Genomic DNA, 16914 nt, shown 5'->3' on the forward strand with positions numbered 1-16914 from the left:
GTTGGAATCACTATTACAATTAACTGCAGTAATCAATTATTTTAATCATGATTATAAGTAATTGATAAATGCAATCGATTATATTTTTGCCCAACTCTGGTTTTGCATATATTTTGATGGAAAAAAAGTGAATTTTTTTAACTGCAAAAGAATATGTGCAATGCCATATTTGTAAAGAAGTAAAACAAATTTTTTTCATTAGGATGTTTGCTTTAGTCTTAAGTAAACTTTTGACTTTGAAGTACCTCAGTGAGATTTTGTCAATCATACATAATTTATGGCCTCATGAATTGATAAAACAGTTGACATATACTTACTGAATAACTGGGTGCATTTTCTTTGATGCATCTGCTCCATACAAAATGGCTGGCCGGCAGTAAGTAAGGACATATAATACAAGAGGACCAGCATATTCAAGCAGGAAGACCTATCAGAAAAACTTTTATAACTCTATGAGGTAAAAAGTTTTTAAATGATTTAACTAACTGGAATGATTGGTGATAAATCATTTACGTTTTTCACTTGCTATGATATTAATTCTTCTATACATATTTATTTCCACGAAAAATAGACAACGTTATTAAAAAATGATTCTTGTGATGAAATATGTTGTTCCTAAATTGTCCTATAATTCGTCTCACACTACATTATATTTAACACATTACCCATTCCAGCAACTAAGCATAACAATTTAACGTCAAACATTAACATGGAATCCTAATTAACTGTTAAGGTAAATTATCTAATTCTAAATTAAGACAGTAGAACTTGACCCGCCACTTTGGTTTCTTTTAAGGGTGTCCAGTGAGAAGACACTCATATTTCCTGCAAATCCACGATTTTTCCTCCATCGCGCACATAATATTTAATATTGAATTTTATTTAAAAAATATATAATCAGAGCAAATTCAAAAATATTGACGAAAAGTTTAATATTATAAGATAAACATCATGTATTTGAAAATAAGGCAGGTTTCATTCTAGATTTTAACAGCATTACATCCCCCTGAAAAAGAACATCTGTCACAAATTTGCATTGCTCATACCCAAAATATACAAAGTCTATAATTTTAAAATTAAAAAAAAAATCTTATTTTCAAACGGATAAGTTTAACTTAAAAGTAATTCTGTAAATAAAATAGAGCACTGAATAAACCGGTTTTAAAATTAGTGTAATTCTCGTATTTTGAAAATGTTGCTCGTTGTAATAACATATTAAAAATATCAGGATTTCAAAAAGCAATGTTAAAATGGATGGAAAAACAATACGTAACTGAAACTCTAAGTTTTCAAAATTAATCATGTAGTTATGATGAAATAGTTTATTAATTAAATAGTTATAAATGAAATCTTAAGTAATTACTGTTTTCCAACCAATCTGTGGTCCAAGGTCTTTCAAATAAAGTTGTTTTTGGCCCTTGAATTCAACGGAATCTAAAGTTAACCCATCATTCAAAAATTTACCACCTAAAAGAGAAATTGCATTGCTTCACTTAGTAAAACAATTAATATTAAATGCACCACATGCAGAATATAAAAGCTCGTTAAACAATGATTTATGAGATATTAGGAGATTAATAATTGAAAAAACTACTACTACTGGAATTTATCTATCTAAACTAACCTATATGGGAGAGATACAACAAGAGTTCAATATTTAAAACAGGGTTGGCAGGTTTTTGACATGTGACAGTTTTTGACGGTTTAAACCGTCACGTCAAAAACCTATATTCATATGTGAAATTTAATTAATACATAAAATTTATATATTTTTTANGTAAAACAATTAATATTAAATACACCACATGCAGAATATAAAAGCTCGTTAAACAATAATTTATGAGATATTAGGAGATTAATAATTGAAAAAACTACTACTACTGGAATTTGTCTAACTAAACTAACCTATATGGGAGAGATACAACAATGAGTTCAATATTTAAAATATTTTAGTTTTAACTCTATATGAATATTTTATTATGAAAATAATATAATATTCATATCCATGTTTATTTTTATTAAAATATTTCAAGTAAATATATATTTATATTTTTATTACTCTCTAATTTTTGGAAGTGAGGGCAGTGGATGGTAAGTAATGATTTATGGAGAGTACCACTTTCCTCACTGCAAAAAACATTGTCAATCTATTATTTATCAATCTAAATATTAATTTTATTTCGTTTATATTACAATTTAGACAGATATCTTGGATTAAGTTAAAATAATCAAGTTCACCAATAATTGTCTAATCTTAAAATATAATTTTTTTTATTGGTTCTCAGTATTTGTTATTATAATTATATTCAGAGGAGCAGAATATGTCTGACCATGTACATGAACAAGGCTTTGGAAAAAAGTCAGGCAGCAATGGGGAAATTTTTTGTCTAAAAAATATTCCTACAGAATTACTTGATAAAAATTTGTTGCTCTGCAAACTTTTTCTTATTAAAAAAACATAGGCCAATTTGCGTATTTATTAGTTAGTGACACATATATGCTAACTTATTCAGTTCATGTAAAAATCAAATGAATTTTTTTTTCTTGTTCAAAAACTTAATTTTTCTAAAATTATTTTGAAAATGTTATTGCACTAAAAAAAACAACTAAAATGTTTGAGGAAATTTTGATCCAAAAAGTAACTTTGTTCATAGGGAATTAGGTTCTAAGAATTTTCTGCACTCCTACTTGATTATTTTCAATAAATCTTTATATTCCTTGATTAGTAAAGTAATCATAATTTACAAAAAGATATAAATGCTTAATAGAGTTCAATCAATCAATTTGAGGGTTTAATTAAATTATCAATAATATTTAGCACAGAAAAAAAAATTCTCAGTTATATGTTATTTTATTATATTAGTATAGTTTTAATACCTCTGCATTCTAATTTATGAAACATCAATCGAAAAAAACAGTTTTGAATTTCGATCTTATTCATACAAAACTGAAGAATAAACTTTGTGCACAAAAAGCTTTTTTTTGTGATTGCATGCTTTATGGAAAAGAGAGGTTAAAATGGGACTAAATGAAAATTGATTTTACATTTTATGAATAAAATGATTGTTGAGTATTTTTTTTATTAAGTTGAATGCTTTTTTTTAGTTTTAATATTAATAATTTAATATTTTCTGCATCAAAATAATAGTTTTTGATGGTAATTGTCAACACAAAAGAGAGTTTGATGACAAAATAATTCTAGAACGTAATTGATTCATAACTTGTAATTTTATAAGTATGTTTATTTATAAATACTTCTTATTCATAATAGCTAGTAATTATCCTTACACCAAAATTTTGGGTTTCTGACACTTGTTAAAAACTAGGTCAAAAAGGGTTTTTTGACATGACGGATACAACCATGGTTAAAACTGAATAAAACCTGCCAACTCTGATGGCATGTCAATTTATTCTTATCTAATTATCATTAATATAGTCTGTCAATGTTTACACAGAAATGTAATGATCTTTGAATATAAAATAAAATAAATCAATTTTAAAAAAAAGCAAATAATAAAATAATAAAGTTTACATTCCAAGCATCAGTTTTCATTCTAAGAAAATATAAATATTTACATGTTTGAGGGAAAAACTTAATATACATTATATTCAATTGTAACAAATTATATAAGAGACTTTATGTAGCTACATCTTTATACAATGATAAAGGAATGACTTACGTTGATCCAATTTCAAAGCCTGCCTTGATGGATGAAGTTTTTTCTCTAAAAATATTTAAAAAATTATCTGCATTTAAAAATTGAGTTATTTATATAATACACAATAAAAAATACTTTAAATTTATGACAATTAATCAAAAATTAAATAATTCTTTTTGCTAACTTTTGAAAAAACTACTGCAATATTAAGTGAGAAAAACTATTGCAATAAACACATTTCCTTGGATTAAAAAGGCACTTTATATAATACAAGGGGAGATCAAATGAAAAGGTACGAAACGACGTAAAAACGTAACTGTTAAACATTTGCATATTCCGCTATGGGATAACGTAGCGAGACACGTCGGGATGCGATTGGAGTCTCTGACTGGGATCGGAGCATGCGCGGGCGCCCGCATGAGCAGGAGAGAGCAGAGGCTCTTATCAAAAGCGGCGTCCAAATGATGCGGCAGTTCGTATGAGGACTGGATGGCGTTCGCGTTGCAAAATTCGACGATTGAGGAGCAGCGAGGTGTTATCCAATTTCCTCGAGCACAGAAAAACCATTAACTCCGATGTGTACTGTGAGACACTGACGTCTACACAAGTCCATCAAGAACAAAAGACCGGGGCTGCTCACGGAGGGTGTGGTTCTGCTCCATGATAACGCGTGTTCACACGTCTCCAGACTCGCACACATGGAACTGGCCAAGTTCAAGTGGGAGACGTTGGACCATCCGCCCTACAATCCGGACTAGTCGCCCTGAGATTTTCATGTGTTTGGTTCACTGAAGAAACACCTGAAAGGGAAACTCTTCAACTCGGACGACATACTCAAGGACGCTGTGAAGGACTGGGTCTCGTCACGACCACAGGAATTCTGGGAACAATTAATCCTGCGGCTTGTTCATCAGTGGGATCGCTGTGCTCAGGCCTATGGTGTATCTTTTGAAAAAAGTCTACATTTGTACCCACCGTGTCGTTTCGTACCTTTTCATTTGATCACTCCTTGTACATACAATGCCTATAGAATGATAAATGCTATTTGGGCAAAGAAGGTCCTGATAAATATAAGAGTTATTCTGAAAAAAATATGGAGAGTGCCAAAAATTTATCTAAAATATGTAAAGAAAAATTCAAGTTGTACGAAACAAAATTCATGCCTTTCTTATTAAAGGAAACATATATTAATGAATTAATTCTTCATTCTTTTCCTTTTTATTAATCTCCTTTCCTTTTTATTAATTCTTAATCCTTTTAATTCTTTTTTCACACACTTTATGAACCACAAATTTTTCTCTTATTTTGATAATGAATGAGTATTTTTTGAAATACACACATAAAATAGTATAGGAAGGCAATTTAAAAATTGTTGAAAACCAAATTCAGTTATTACATTATATTACACGTTTTGATAATTTTTTTTTGTGTTAAGTGAGTGCCTTTTCTGTGAGAAAGCACCTTGCCATTTTTTTATTCCTAAGGAGAACTTTGCAACATGGTAGGTTTGTAGGCTTGATTGTCAATTTGAATTACATTTCATTACAAAGTAAGAAATATATTCGGGGATATGCATTGCCGGTTTCTCATTTGACATTCTATAGAATGTCTAGGAAATGTGCGAAATATGAATCACTTCATACAGTGTTGCCTAGTTTTAGGCTTCATACAGAGTGCCGGATTTCAAACTGTGTTAGTAGCATATACATTTGAAATGGCTTTAAAAACAATTATTTATACAATAAAAGATCTTTATAAGGCAATACTTTGAAGTTAGTAATCCGCAATGGCTCAGGGGATAGAGCGTTCGCCTTACAATGAGGTAAACCAGGTTTAAATCATGGCGATGGCTGGTCGATACGAATTCAGCATCCGGCTTGCAACAACCACAGTGCTGATGGGAAAAATCCTCAGTGGTAGACGGATCATGGGCTAGAGTCTTCTTGTCATCAAGTCAACTGTGGGAGGTTCTCTTGGTCTTCCTCTCTATGTAACACAAATGTGGGTTAGTTCCTCCAAAAGTACTCCCCGAAAGCAAATTTCTCCCAATACTTGATCCACGAGTTCCCTTGTCTTCTGGATTGGGTTCAAAATGACAAGGCTATGACGTTGAACATCAGTCGTAGTAAACTAAAAAATCGGGTCAGCTGTTCGAAGACGGTTATAAAATGAAATACTTTGAAGTGTGAGAAATATAGATTATATAGAATATATCTGAAACAAATGCTTCATACAGAATTTTATATTGTATAGATAATTTCAAATATCATTAAATTTATGTATTAAACATCACAATACATATATTGGGAACAATTCAATACATATTTAAATATTTTAAAATAATTTTTAAAACATTTAAACATTGATCTAACTTACTTATTGTTTACAGGATAGAAAAAAAATATCAAAAGCATTATATTTACGAACAAAATTTTTTTTTTCAAAAATCAATTTTGGTTTGCTTCAAAGATTGTAAACTCTAAGAAAATTGTTTTTCTTTTTATAGCCTGTGAATAGTTTATGGTTTTTGCTCATTTATTTCAGAAGATTCAGTGTGATTTTCATTATTTACCCTGAAAGTTAATGTGGTTTATAGAGAATTGCAGTTTAAATAATTATATTATATAGATCTTTTACTGTATCAGAGTTAGAATTGGAACTAATTGAAAAAGATAAAAATGAGAGCACAAATATAAATTTATGAACAACTTTTTTTTAAAAATATTTGTTTTCTTAAAAAAAAATTACTTAGTTTATGAATTTCCTTCTTAACATCATAGACTGTAGATGCAGGTGAAAGCTATAATGAAAAAGAAAAAAAAAGAAAAAAAAGAAGTTACAATTAAAAACATAGCACATTCTATTTGATATAAAAAGGAAGGAATAAAGCCATAGAAATTTAAAAAATAAAACTAAAACTAATACTCATTATTTATGATATTAGAAAAAAAGCAAACATTGCTGCAGTTAAGGTCACAAGCAAGTCTACAGTGTGTGCCAGGTGGGCAATAGCTCACCCTAATGAATGTTTAAGAAAAACTCAAAATCAATGGATATTTTAGTTTTAAAATAAAATTTGCAACAATGAAGATAAAAATTGAAAAATAAATACTTTCTTTTGTTTTTACTATTTTTTCTCAAAAATTTTCATATTTAGTAAAAACACTTAAAAATCACATATCTAGATGCTAACTAATCAATGTAATTAGCAAAATTGTCAAACTTTCTTCTGTTTTTCTAAGATACTTTTTTTTAATCATTTACAAAGATCTATTACATTTTTGTACTTTATAAAGGAAATTTAAGTATCAATTTTTTATCTGAAAATCATATAGGTGGTAGATAATTCAACAATTTAATCATGCTCCTGCAGAAGAGGTATTTTATTGCCTAAATTCTACAAGGATGTATGAAATTCACTTATTTAATAAGAAACTAATTAATTATTTTTCTTTTTGTTTCATTTCAATCAGCAAATTCAGTTTTATTTAACTTAGCCATAGGTGCAGAAAATTCTTAGAGCCTAATACTTCCCCAGAACAGTTTTTTTTTTAATATTTGAAATTTCCCTCAAAACTAATGCTTTTTTTCCTTCTCAAGTTACAATTTTTCTTCTTCAAAATATTTTTAAAAAGTAAATTTTACTCTTAACAAAGAAAAAAATTCCTTTGATTTTACACAATTCTAGAATGAACAAGCATTTGCTTTAAAAACATAAATTAATATAGCGATATAGTAATAACTTAGAAAACAAAATTTAAGGTCACACTCATAAGTTCAAACTAAAACAAATTGGCACATAAAGTTACTTGTATCACATTTTACAAAACAGAATATATTTTTTACGACAATAAGTCGACATGACTAAAGGAACTAAATAATAAACTTTAAAAATGTAGATTTTAATACTGAATTGATGACTTACTTTTTCATCTTTCTGCCTTATGTGCCCTAAAACTACATTTTTAATTTAGCAACATGATTTAACAATAGTTAGGAAGTCAAGCAGTCTGATTTTAATTAGACCAAAAATTTCTCCATGCCTGAATTTCCCTAAAACCTTGTTCTCGAATACAAACATATTCTTCACCCCTGAACCAAATTACCAAAATTTAAGGATTTTTGGAACTTTGACAAAGTCTTAATAATACTTAAAACCTTACAATTTCAAATATGATGACTAAGTTCAAAAGAAAACATTTCAACAGAAAAAAAATATTAATAAATTACTTAAAATAGAGATGTTGCATTCCTTTAATACTCAGTATGTTAACATGGAAGAAAAAGAATATATTTTTTTTGTCTGAAAAGTATATCCTTAATTATAAATGAAAAATAAGAGGAGGCTTTATAAACAAAAAATATGAAAGCTGATGGCTCCATTAAAGGCAAGCTGAAGATAAAACAAGTAATATAAAAAGTCAATTCCTACTCAGGTCAACAAAGAAAAATTTTATTTTAGTTACTTTTTATTAAATAATTAAAATTTTTTCGCCCATATAAAACTAAAATTAATTCATTACATTTAATGAATGAATTAATATGTGGAAAAAAACTGCATTAACATCAAGTGCCATCCACTACAATTTCAAAAAATGTATTTGAACTTGAATGGATTAAAAAAAAGTATATTATGAATGATCGAAAATTTGAACAAGATATATAAATATATGTACACAGAGAGTGTGGACTAACAGTAGGAATTGAACCAAAAAAACAAAAAAAAAAGACGGAAAAAATATCAGACAACTATAAAAGTATAAATTTGGCGACGTGGACCACACATGTTACCAAGTAATGTTCTTTATTGAATTTATCTGACTGTGTGCAATAAACTACTTTTTTGTTCAAATAGAGCTATATGTCAGAAATGATCACTGATGTTATGTTTAAAATATGGGAAAAACTGAATCGCTTATAGTACAAAATTTAAAACAATGACTAACACTTAACCCATCAGAAAATTCAATTTTGTTTTTTTGCTCATCCCTATTTAATGAATGAATTAATATTTGAAGAAGAAAAAAACTGCATTAACAACAAGTGTCATCCACTACAAGTTTCAAAAAATGTATTTCAACTTGAGTAGATAAATAAAAAGTATTTTAATAAAGATTGAAAATTTGTACAAGACATAGGGGAGAGTGTGTAGGAATTGAATAATTTAATCCAATCCATCAGCTAGCTGCTCTGAAATAAAGAATAGATGTGATGATAAAGATTGACTGAACAATGAGGTAGATGTAAAACAAACTTACATCTGACAGGTGTGCAACAACCTTCCCAGATCCACTCTGAAGTATTTCGACCTGAGGAGAAATTAAAAACCTGTTAGATAAGAAATGTGAAATATCAGTTTTTCAAAATCATTGTCTTCACAAAAGATGATTTAAAACAGTTAAGAATCCCAAGTTGTCACTATGTGAACTCATTAACTTCCCTGAAAGCAGTTAGTATAGGGTTCCCAATAAATTTTTGTCCTGAAGAAAAATGACTATAGAGTCAACATAAGAAATTTTTATAATTGTTTTTTAAAATAGCTTCATTAAATTTCATAAAGCCATAGAAGTATAACGAACTCCTATAAACCAAAACATGCCAAAAACTAAGGAAATTGAAGGATTTTTTAATAAAATTCAAGTATATTACATAAAAATATTTAAAGAAAAAAAAATTGAAAACTTGCTCCAGATTATCTTTATAAAAGGGAGTATAAAAACTTAGATTATCATAAATTTGATTAATCTATTCAATGCATTTTACTATTGATTGTGAGCAATAAACTATTTTTTTTTGTTCAAATAAAGCTATATGTTAGAAATGAATCATTTCTAACATATTGGGCTTTGACTATATAACAAATTGATATAGTCAAAGCCCAAGGTTATACTCAAGGAAATGACACAGTAGCAATTTTTTTCGGGATTGTAGAGGGTCAAGAATAGGAAAAGTGAACTAGAATCAAACTACGTACTACGTCAATTTTTCGACAAGAGATAAAAATAAGAACTGAAAAGTGGGTTAAATAACCCTAGTTTCCCCTATATAAATTTGCTGAGTATCATAATTTTAGTTAACGAATGAATCACAATTAGTACATAGATAAAATAATCTCAAAAAATTATAAATTAATATTTTAGTATATGTTTATGAAAATTAGTTTCTTTAAAAATTTTCTGAGGAAGAAGCTGACAGTGAATTTTGTTCTGGTTGAAAGTTAAATTAACAGGAAGTACTTTGCAAAGAAAATTAGTAGCACAGATAAGACAGTAAAAGTAGTCACTTTTTTTTCCTTTTTTTTATTCAATAGAAATGTATTGAACTAAAAGGTCTCTAAGATTGCACAAGACTTAACAGTTTTCCTGCTTCCTTAATAAGAACTTAATGAGGTAGTTTACAAGACATACAAAAATATAACACAAATTCATTTACTTATGCACCTTAAATGCAAGGGTGAGTTTAGTGGCTCACTGACTCCGCCCATATTCCTTAAAAAGCAGATAAATTGGCAAATTTATTAAAATGGGATAAATTTTTTATATTTGGAGACAGATAATTATAATATAATTTGTATATGAGTACTATTTTTATAAAAGTGTATAACTTTAAAAGTAATAATTTCTATGAATTTATCAAAACTGCAACTTACTTTATTTTGAGAAATTAAAAAATTTATCCGATCGGTTTTATTTTACCTAAGGTCTGCTCAAATGCAAATCTCTTGACAAATGAACTAAGAACAGGTGATTTAAATTTAAAATTTAACTTTTTTACCTATTACAGAAGTATTTGAATAGTATTTCAGAAAGTTACTATTTACATCAATTGTGGAAACTTTAAGTATTGCTGGACAATGTATTGTTTGACTACAATAAATATCACATGTGTGCTGTGGAAAAGTTGCAATTTAATGTATACCAAAATAAAAATAAAAATGCTGATATAAATAAGCACACATCTTAGACATGCAGAGGTAAATATAAAGGGGATTTTTCCGTATCCAGATCTGTTAGACCAATTACCATCTACAAATGGATTTTAAACCTGAAAATAGTTTTTTTAGAAAAAAATAAAAATAAATAAACACGGGGTTTGCTTGATTGCAGCTTATTGTGGGCCACTGCAAGGAAGATGTCGAGACATAGCCACAGATAACTATATGGAAAACTTCACATGGAAATAAAACAAAACCAATTTCTTAAAAAAAAGTTTATAACCAACCATTATAACAGCTTAGTTTCTAAAAAAAAGTATCGTTTAAGTGACAGTAATGTTTTTTCATTAAATAATTATCTATATTAGAAGAATATAAAAAAAACAATAAGCATCTTATGTACAGAAAAATTAGAGCTTGTTTAATTATGAAGCATACACATTCTTACAATGTATTTCATAAAGACACAAAAAGCCCTACACCTATTTTCCCCAAATATTACGATTCATGTTTTTCTTTTTTCTTAAAAACAACTTTTAAAATTAATTAAATTTAATTAGTTTTAAAAAGGTTTTTTTTGGAGAAAAAAAGAACTTGTTATGGTAAACTCGTCTAAATTCATATAGATTGAATACAGAGTTTGGAATCCTGAGAAATGGAATTTTAAAAAAGTTGTATACAGTCAAACTCCTTGTACAATAGTTGTATATAGTGGTTGTCCCGGATATAGTGAACGAAATGTTCGTTCCTGTGCCTTGCTATACATGTATAATGTAATTTTTTGTGAATATAGTAAACTAAAAGTGAGGACGTTTGGTATGAACTTTTTTCTGCCTTTGACTGATTTTTTAAAACTAATTTTCAAAAGACTACTTCAAAATAAATACTTATACTGATTTTTACAACCATATATAGAGTGGAAAGTAGCGATAAGCATTTTTTCTTGTTTGCTTCTTTTATCACACTTTTCCATCCCTAAAGAAAGGCCTACCCAGGCAGATGTATGGACGAATTTTTCTCTGCATCAGCTAAAGATTACTAATTTTTTTTTTTTGTACACAAGACGAAGAGTAATAAAATAAAAGCAAGTTAACACATTTTTTGTTACTACGTACTATTTTTTAGTCATTTTTGTATTTCATTTTATTGGTCATTTATTTAAATAATGTATAATAAAAACGATTTCGGAACCATTAATTGAAATTGTTTGCGGAACGCATATCGGTTATATTGAACCGAAATTTTGGTCCCTTGAAGGTTCACTATACTAAGGTTTGACAGTATTTAAAATTTGACTTCCTAGGAATTATTCGATCAATTTCGCCCAAATTTTATTTTTCCATGTTAAATTATCTTCGTTTTTTTAAACTATGTAATAAATGTATACCTTACAATTCAAATTTTTTTCAGACTATTATTAAATAAAATAATATTTACTAAAAGTTATTTTCAGACAATTTACACAATTATAAACATATAGACAACTAACAGAAATTCGCTTAAAAAGCTCTCAAACTATTTCTCAGATTGCAGCTACCCCCATATTTTAGGATTTAGAAATCCGAATCCGTCGAAAAAAAATGACAGGTTTATTCAGAAAAAGTAGGTTTTATGGTCTGATTTTGTAACTTAAAATATCGCCCCAGCACATTTTAATTAGCATATTTTAAGTCACACTTTGAACAATTAAGAATGAGTCCCAGAACGTGAAGATCTAATCATTGGATGAAAAGTTAACAGTCTCATTTATTATTTTTTTTTCTGCACTGAACTTCTAAAAATTTATAATTCAAATCTGTTTAATTTTTTCTTCTTTATCTCTAATTTTCTCCATTGTGCTGCAAAGAGGATTTTTCATAATTTGATTTTATAAAATAGGCCAGAATGTATTCTGGTCTATATTACTCTTTGCCCTTTTTTCACTGTTAGCAAATTAATTATTTCCAGATATTTTTCAAATAAAGCATCAACTTCCTCTAATTTATTTTACAGTGACAATAATGCATTATTGTCACTATTTAGTCCAGTTTTGTATGCAATTATTATGTACATATTTCTATTATCATATATTTACTTAAACATATAAAGCGGATCAATTTTTGTATTGAACGGTAAATAATCTATCCAAAAAATATATCTTTTGATTGCTATTTAATTTGCAATTGTCATAAAATCTAATTATTTGCAGTGTGATTTTTAATGAATTTATTATATTGATGATTTTATTGTTTTGACGAAAACAAAGCATTATTTAAAAATATAAAAAAATCATTACAATTTTAATTATGTTTTTAAAAAAATCAAATTCCTTCAGTTTTAATTTTAAAATATTGGGTAATCATCCATTTATGTTATAGTTCTTCTTTAAACCAAAGCTATACTTTAATGGAATTTTCAATCTAATTTGTGCTTATGCTTAGAATTGAAAAAATAAAAAAAATTATGCCTAAACGCTTTTTTAGGGTAAAATAAACTTAACAGCTTAAAAATATATTCTCAATAAAATAAAAATATTAATGAGCATGTTTAATTACTATTTACAATTAAATATGTATTTAACCTTGTTATTGTGGAAAGAAACTACATACAATTTATCTAATTTAACAGAATGAAGAAATAAAAAAAGTATCTGACCAATGAAATAAAAACTAGCAAAACAATGTTGAATAAACAATATATAACCTCTTGCGTTTGAAAAGTTTTAGTACTAAACATCGACCTTATTTCTCGTGAAATAATAAGAAAAGCAGATAATAGAAAGCAATTAAAACAAATAAGACAAACTGAACTATTTCATCACAAATATAAATAAGAGCAACTAGCATTAAAATTCGGATTGTTCATCTTATCTTATTCCTCAATCATCTTAAGGAAAGTTCTAGGTAGGATAATTAATTGAGGATGTATTATGGAGTAATTAAAGCGAAGCGAGAAAATAAAGCGTCAAGGTGAAGCATTCTATTTAAAAGAACAAAGATACGATTTATATTCTAGAACATTAAATTAAAAAAATGTGTTTAAATGAATATTATTTTTTTGTTCAAATTGTTCATTTTAACCAAATAAACATAAAATGAATAACAAGTAAACATTCAACATGCATAGAGAACTAAACATTACCTCCATTTGAGAGCAATGCTAGAATTTCCTTTATTTCTAAATAATACCGGCTAAAGCAGTTAGAAAATAATTTAATTTAACATTCAAAACACCAACTACTTTAGAACATACAAGCAGACAAATAACGCAAGCGATAAACGAACATCAAGCTTCGACTTCGAAACTTGCACTGCAAGGCAAGTGATCGAAAGCACCGCTAGAGAGCATTGAGAACGTCATAGTACGATATCACGTGATTATATCCAGCCTAGGCAAAATGATCCACGTCACTGTGATGTAACTCGAAAAAAAAAAAAAAAAACTAGCTTCTTCATCGCCGGCTTCAGGAAATTTTTGCCGATCACGTTTCTCAAAACTCAAAGATAAATTGATCAAACTATGTGAATGTGGATTTTTTAATCTCTTTTAAGATATTCTGATGACAAAATGTTATCAATGGGGTTATTAGTTTTTGAGTTATATGTGTTTGCAATCATGTAATTCAAATAAGTTTTGAAGCAATTAAATGGTTAAATTCGAATTAAATTTTTTCGATGCAAAGGAAAACTAAAACTATTTGTAAACTTACAGTTTTTTTAATAGACTATGAATTAAAAAAACAAAAACTTACGATTTTTTAAAATTTCAAATAAGTACCGGAGTTAATAAATTTTAAAGCCTTTATACATATTTGTTTTAAATATACAGTTCCGAGAGTTGTAGAAATTTCGATTTTCTTTTTTTAATCGTTGGACAGAAATATAATTAAATAATTTGTTTCATTTTGAAGAAAGAAAAAAATCGTCAATTTTGATAGGAAATAACTAATTCAAGTATCAAAATTCGAATCATAAACTAATCTCTGCATTAATAACATTTGCAAATCAGAATGTTCCTTAAATATTCCTTTAAAAATATGCAAAATCCCCTATTTCAAAGACATTTTTCCCAGACTAAATCGAAAAAGAAAAACATGTCGGGTTTATTAAAAAAATTTATATTAAATGAAAATATAAACTACTTTTTATTTGGAAAAAAAAAAGTAAATAAATAAACATAATTATGCAAATTAGATTTCTTTCAAGTATTATAACAATTTATTTTAATAATAAAAATTCTACATTTATCAGGGTGATAATGATTATAATGAGCGATTCAAGTAATCCAGTTTTCAAAAATAAAAATATTAATGATCAATTAAAAAAAAATTAAAATAAAGCAAAGATTAAGATAATTTTTTATGCTCATGACTAAACACTGATTTATTATGATAATTGTTACTTGTGATGCCCCAACAGGCCTTATATATTTCCTAGATTTTTAATATTTTATATTTCCTAGCTTATTTTTTTAAATTTATTACTAGCCTAATTTTAATTAAATTAAACCAATTATTTAATTTTTATTACAATTTATAAAAAGCGAATATAAAATATTTTATCCTTTTCCTTACAATCAATGTAACAGCCAACTTTTTATTTCTATACAAGTGTAAGACTTATTAATTCACTGCTGCGACTAAATAGAAACAAAAATCTATTTATAACTCTTTATATCTTACCACAAAAATGTTTCAGTTGCATGTTTATACTAATTCTCAAAGTTTTTTTTTGCGATTCACTTTCGTCAAATTATTTTCAAATTTATATTTGGGGGGTTGGCTTTATTTTTCGCTAAGTTATCTTTTAATAAATCGCCATCCATGTCCGTTGGGAGCAATTAATTTACTTTCAGTTTCCAATTTTTGGTGACTGGGTGTGCCTTTTTGGGTCTCCCAGTCCCAACCGTGGAATATGGAATCCTAACAAAAGTTCTCGATGTGAAGACAATGATTTATATCTTGATCCCTCAAAGAGGTTTTTCTTTATTTTTATATTTTGAATTATGGCTATTATCAATACATAATATATAAATTTTTCTTGAACAAATTATTCATTTCTTTGAGATAACTATCATTATATTACATTCAAATTAAGGTGTATATGTAATGGCCAAACAAAGATGATACCTGAACTACTACTAAAAATTTGGAATGACGATCACGGCCACCACATTACTGTTTATTATTCATATCATGTGAATAATTGCCCTCATTCATTATATGAGAAATAAAATAGATTGCAAGTGTAAAAAATAAATAAATAATAATAATCCTCCAAAATAAGTGAATTTCCATATTAGAGAACATTTGGAAATGAGGTGGCAGACCAATAAGGGTGCTTGCTTCCGGAAGCCGCATTTAGCTCTTCCTTATAATCAAATTTTTCCACTACCGTCAAACTGCTGGTGCTGCAGGAAAACTGTGGTCCAGTCTTATTTTAAATCCCATCCTCATGGGCATCCCCTAACAATTGCATTATCATTAATGGACATGACTATCTCCAGAATAACTTTCGCTGTATCGATATTTCCAACTCTCCTGACCGCCCCGTGTTTCGAGAGGCTATGAACTTTAATCACTTGCGGGGTGCGTAGCCAAAACTTTCAACAAAAAATAAGCACCTTTTAACTACTTTTAAGCACTCAAAAATATTTTTAAGCGCTATATACATTAACAAAATAATTTTCAAAGACTTTACATGATCATGATAAAACAACTAGTTTCTGACAAAGAGCTCTTTTCTGGATTATATTAGCCATTATAAAATGATTGAGAGATTTTTCTCCTCGATATCAGAGAGCGGAAAATGAAGCCTGAAATTGAGAATATCTTGCAAAATGCAGCAGAGTTGCACATGAGAGTGCAATAATCTCATCGAACCCAGCATAGTCAGCAACCTCAGTAGACCCACATAGTGACTCGCAAGTATTTCATCAAACGTGTAAAATGATTGACACTTTCGGACGCTATGGATAGCGGTTGAATGAATTGTTAAAACATTGAATAGAACAATGTGGAAAGCACACTTTTGCACAACACGTAGCGAAAATGGACATGGTTAAGAAAAAAATCTTATTTTCAAAAAGGGAAAATTAAGCACTTTTTAAAAACATCCAAAGAAAAAAGCACCTTTAAGGGTTTTAAAAAAAGTAAATCGAAAATAAGCACTTTTTAAAAATGCTACGCTCCATGACTCGACAGTTTGCCTATCCGTGAGAAACAATGCTAATTCTTTGATCATTGACAACTTTCACATGAAGGCTTCCTTGCACTGGGCTTCTAGAAATAAAATCGCCAAATAATAAAGAATAAGAAAAGATTTGACTAAAAAATGAGGTAAA

At 28.0% G+C, this 16914-nt stretch overlaps 1 protein-coding gene across 1 annotated transcript in view; it reads right to left on the bottom strand.

Annotated features, from left to right (window-relative positions):
- Window positions 1-13963, bottom strand: part of LOC107441461 (trans-2,3-enoyl-CoA reductase Sc2) — a 29588-nt gene extending 15625 nt beyond the window's left edge. Inside the window, exons 1-6 of the mRNA XM_016054732.4 lie at window positions 13714-13963; window positions 8918-8968; window positions 6408-6459; window positions 3681-3725; window positions 1364-1467; window positions 318-427 (exon numbers count right to left, since the gene is read on the bottom strand). Of these exons, the coding sequence (XP_015910218.1) occupies window positions 318-427; window positions 1364-1467; window positions 3681-3725; window positions 6408-6459; window positions 8918-8968; window positions 13714-13719 (368 nt within the window). The 5' untranslated portion in view covers window positions 13720-13963. The remainder of the gene's footprint in view (window positions 1-317; window positions 428-1363; window positions 1468-3680; window positions 3726-6407; window positions 6460-8917; window positions 8969-13713) is intronic.
- Window positions 13964-16914: the final 2951 nt, after the last annotated feature.

This window comes from Parasteatoda tepidariorum, chromosome 6 (genome assembly GCF_043381705.1).
Source record: "Parasteatoda tepidariorum isolate YZ-2023 chromosome 6, CAS_Ptep_4.0, whole genome shotgun sequence".
Classification (NCBI taxonomy): Eukaryota; Metazoa; Arthropoda; class Arachnida; order Araneae; family Theridiidae; genus Parasteatoda; species Parasteatoda tepidariorum.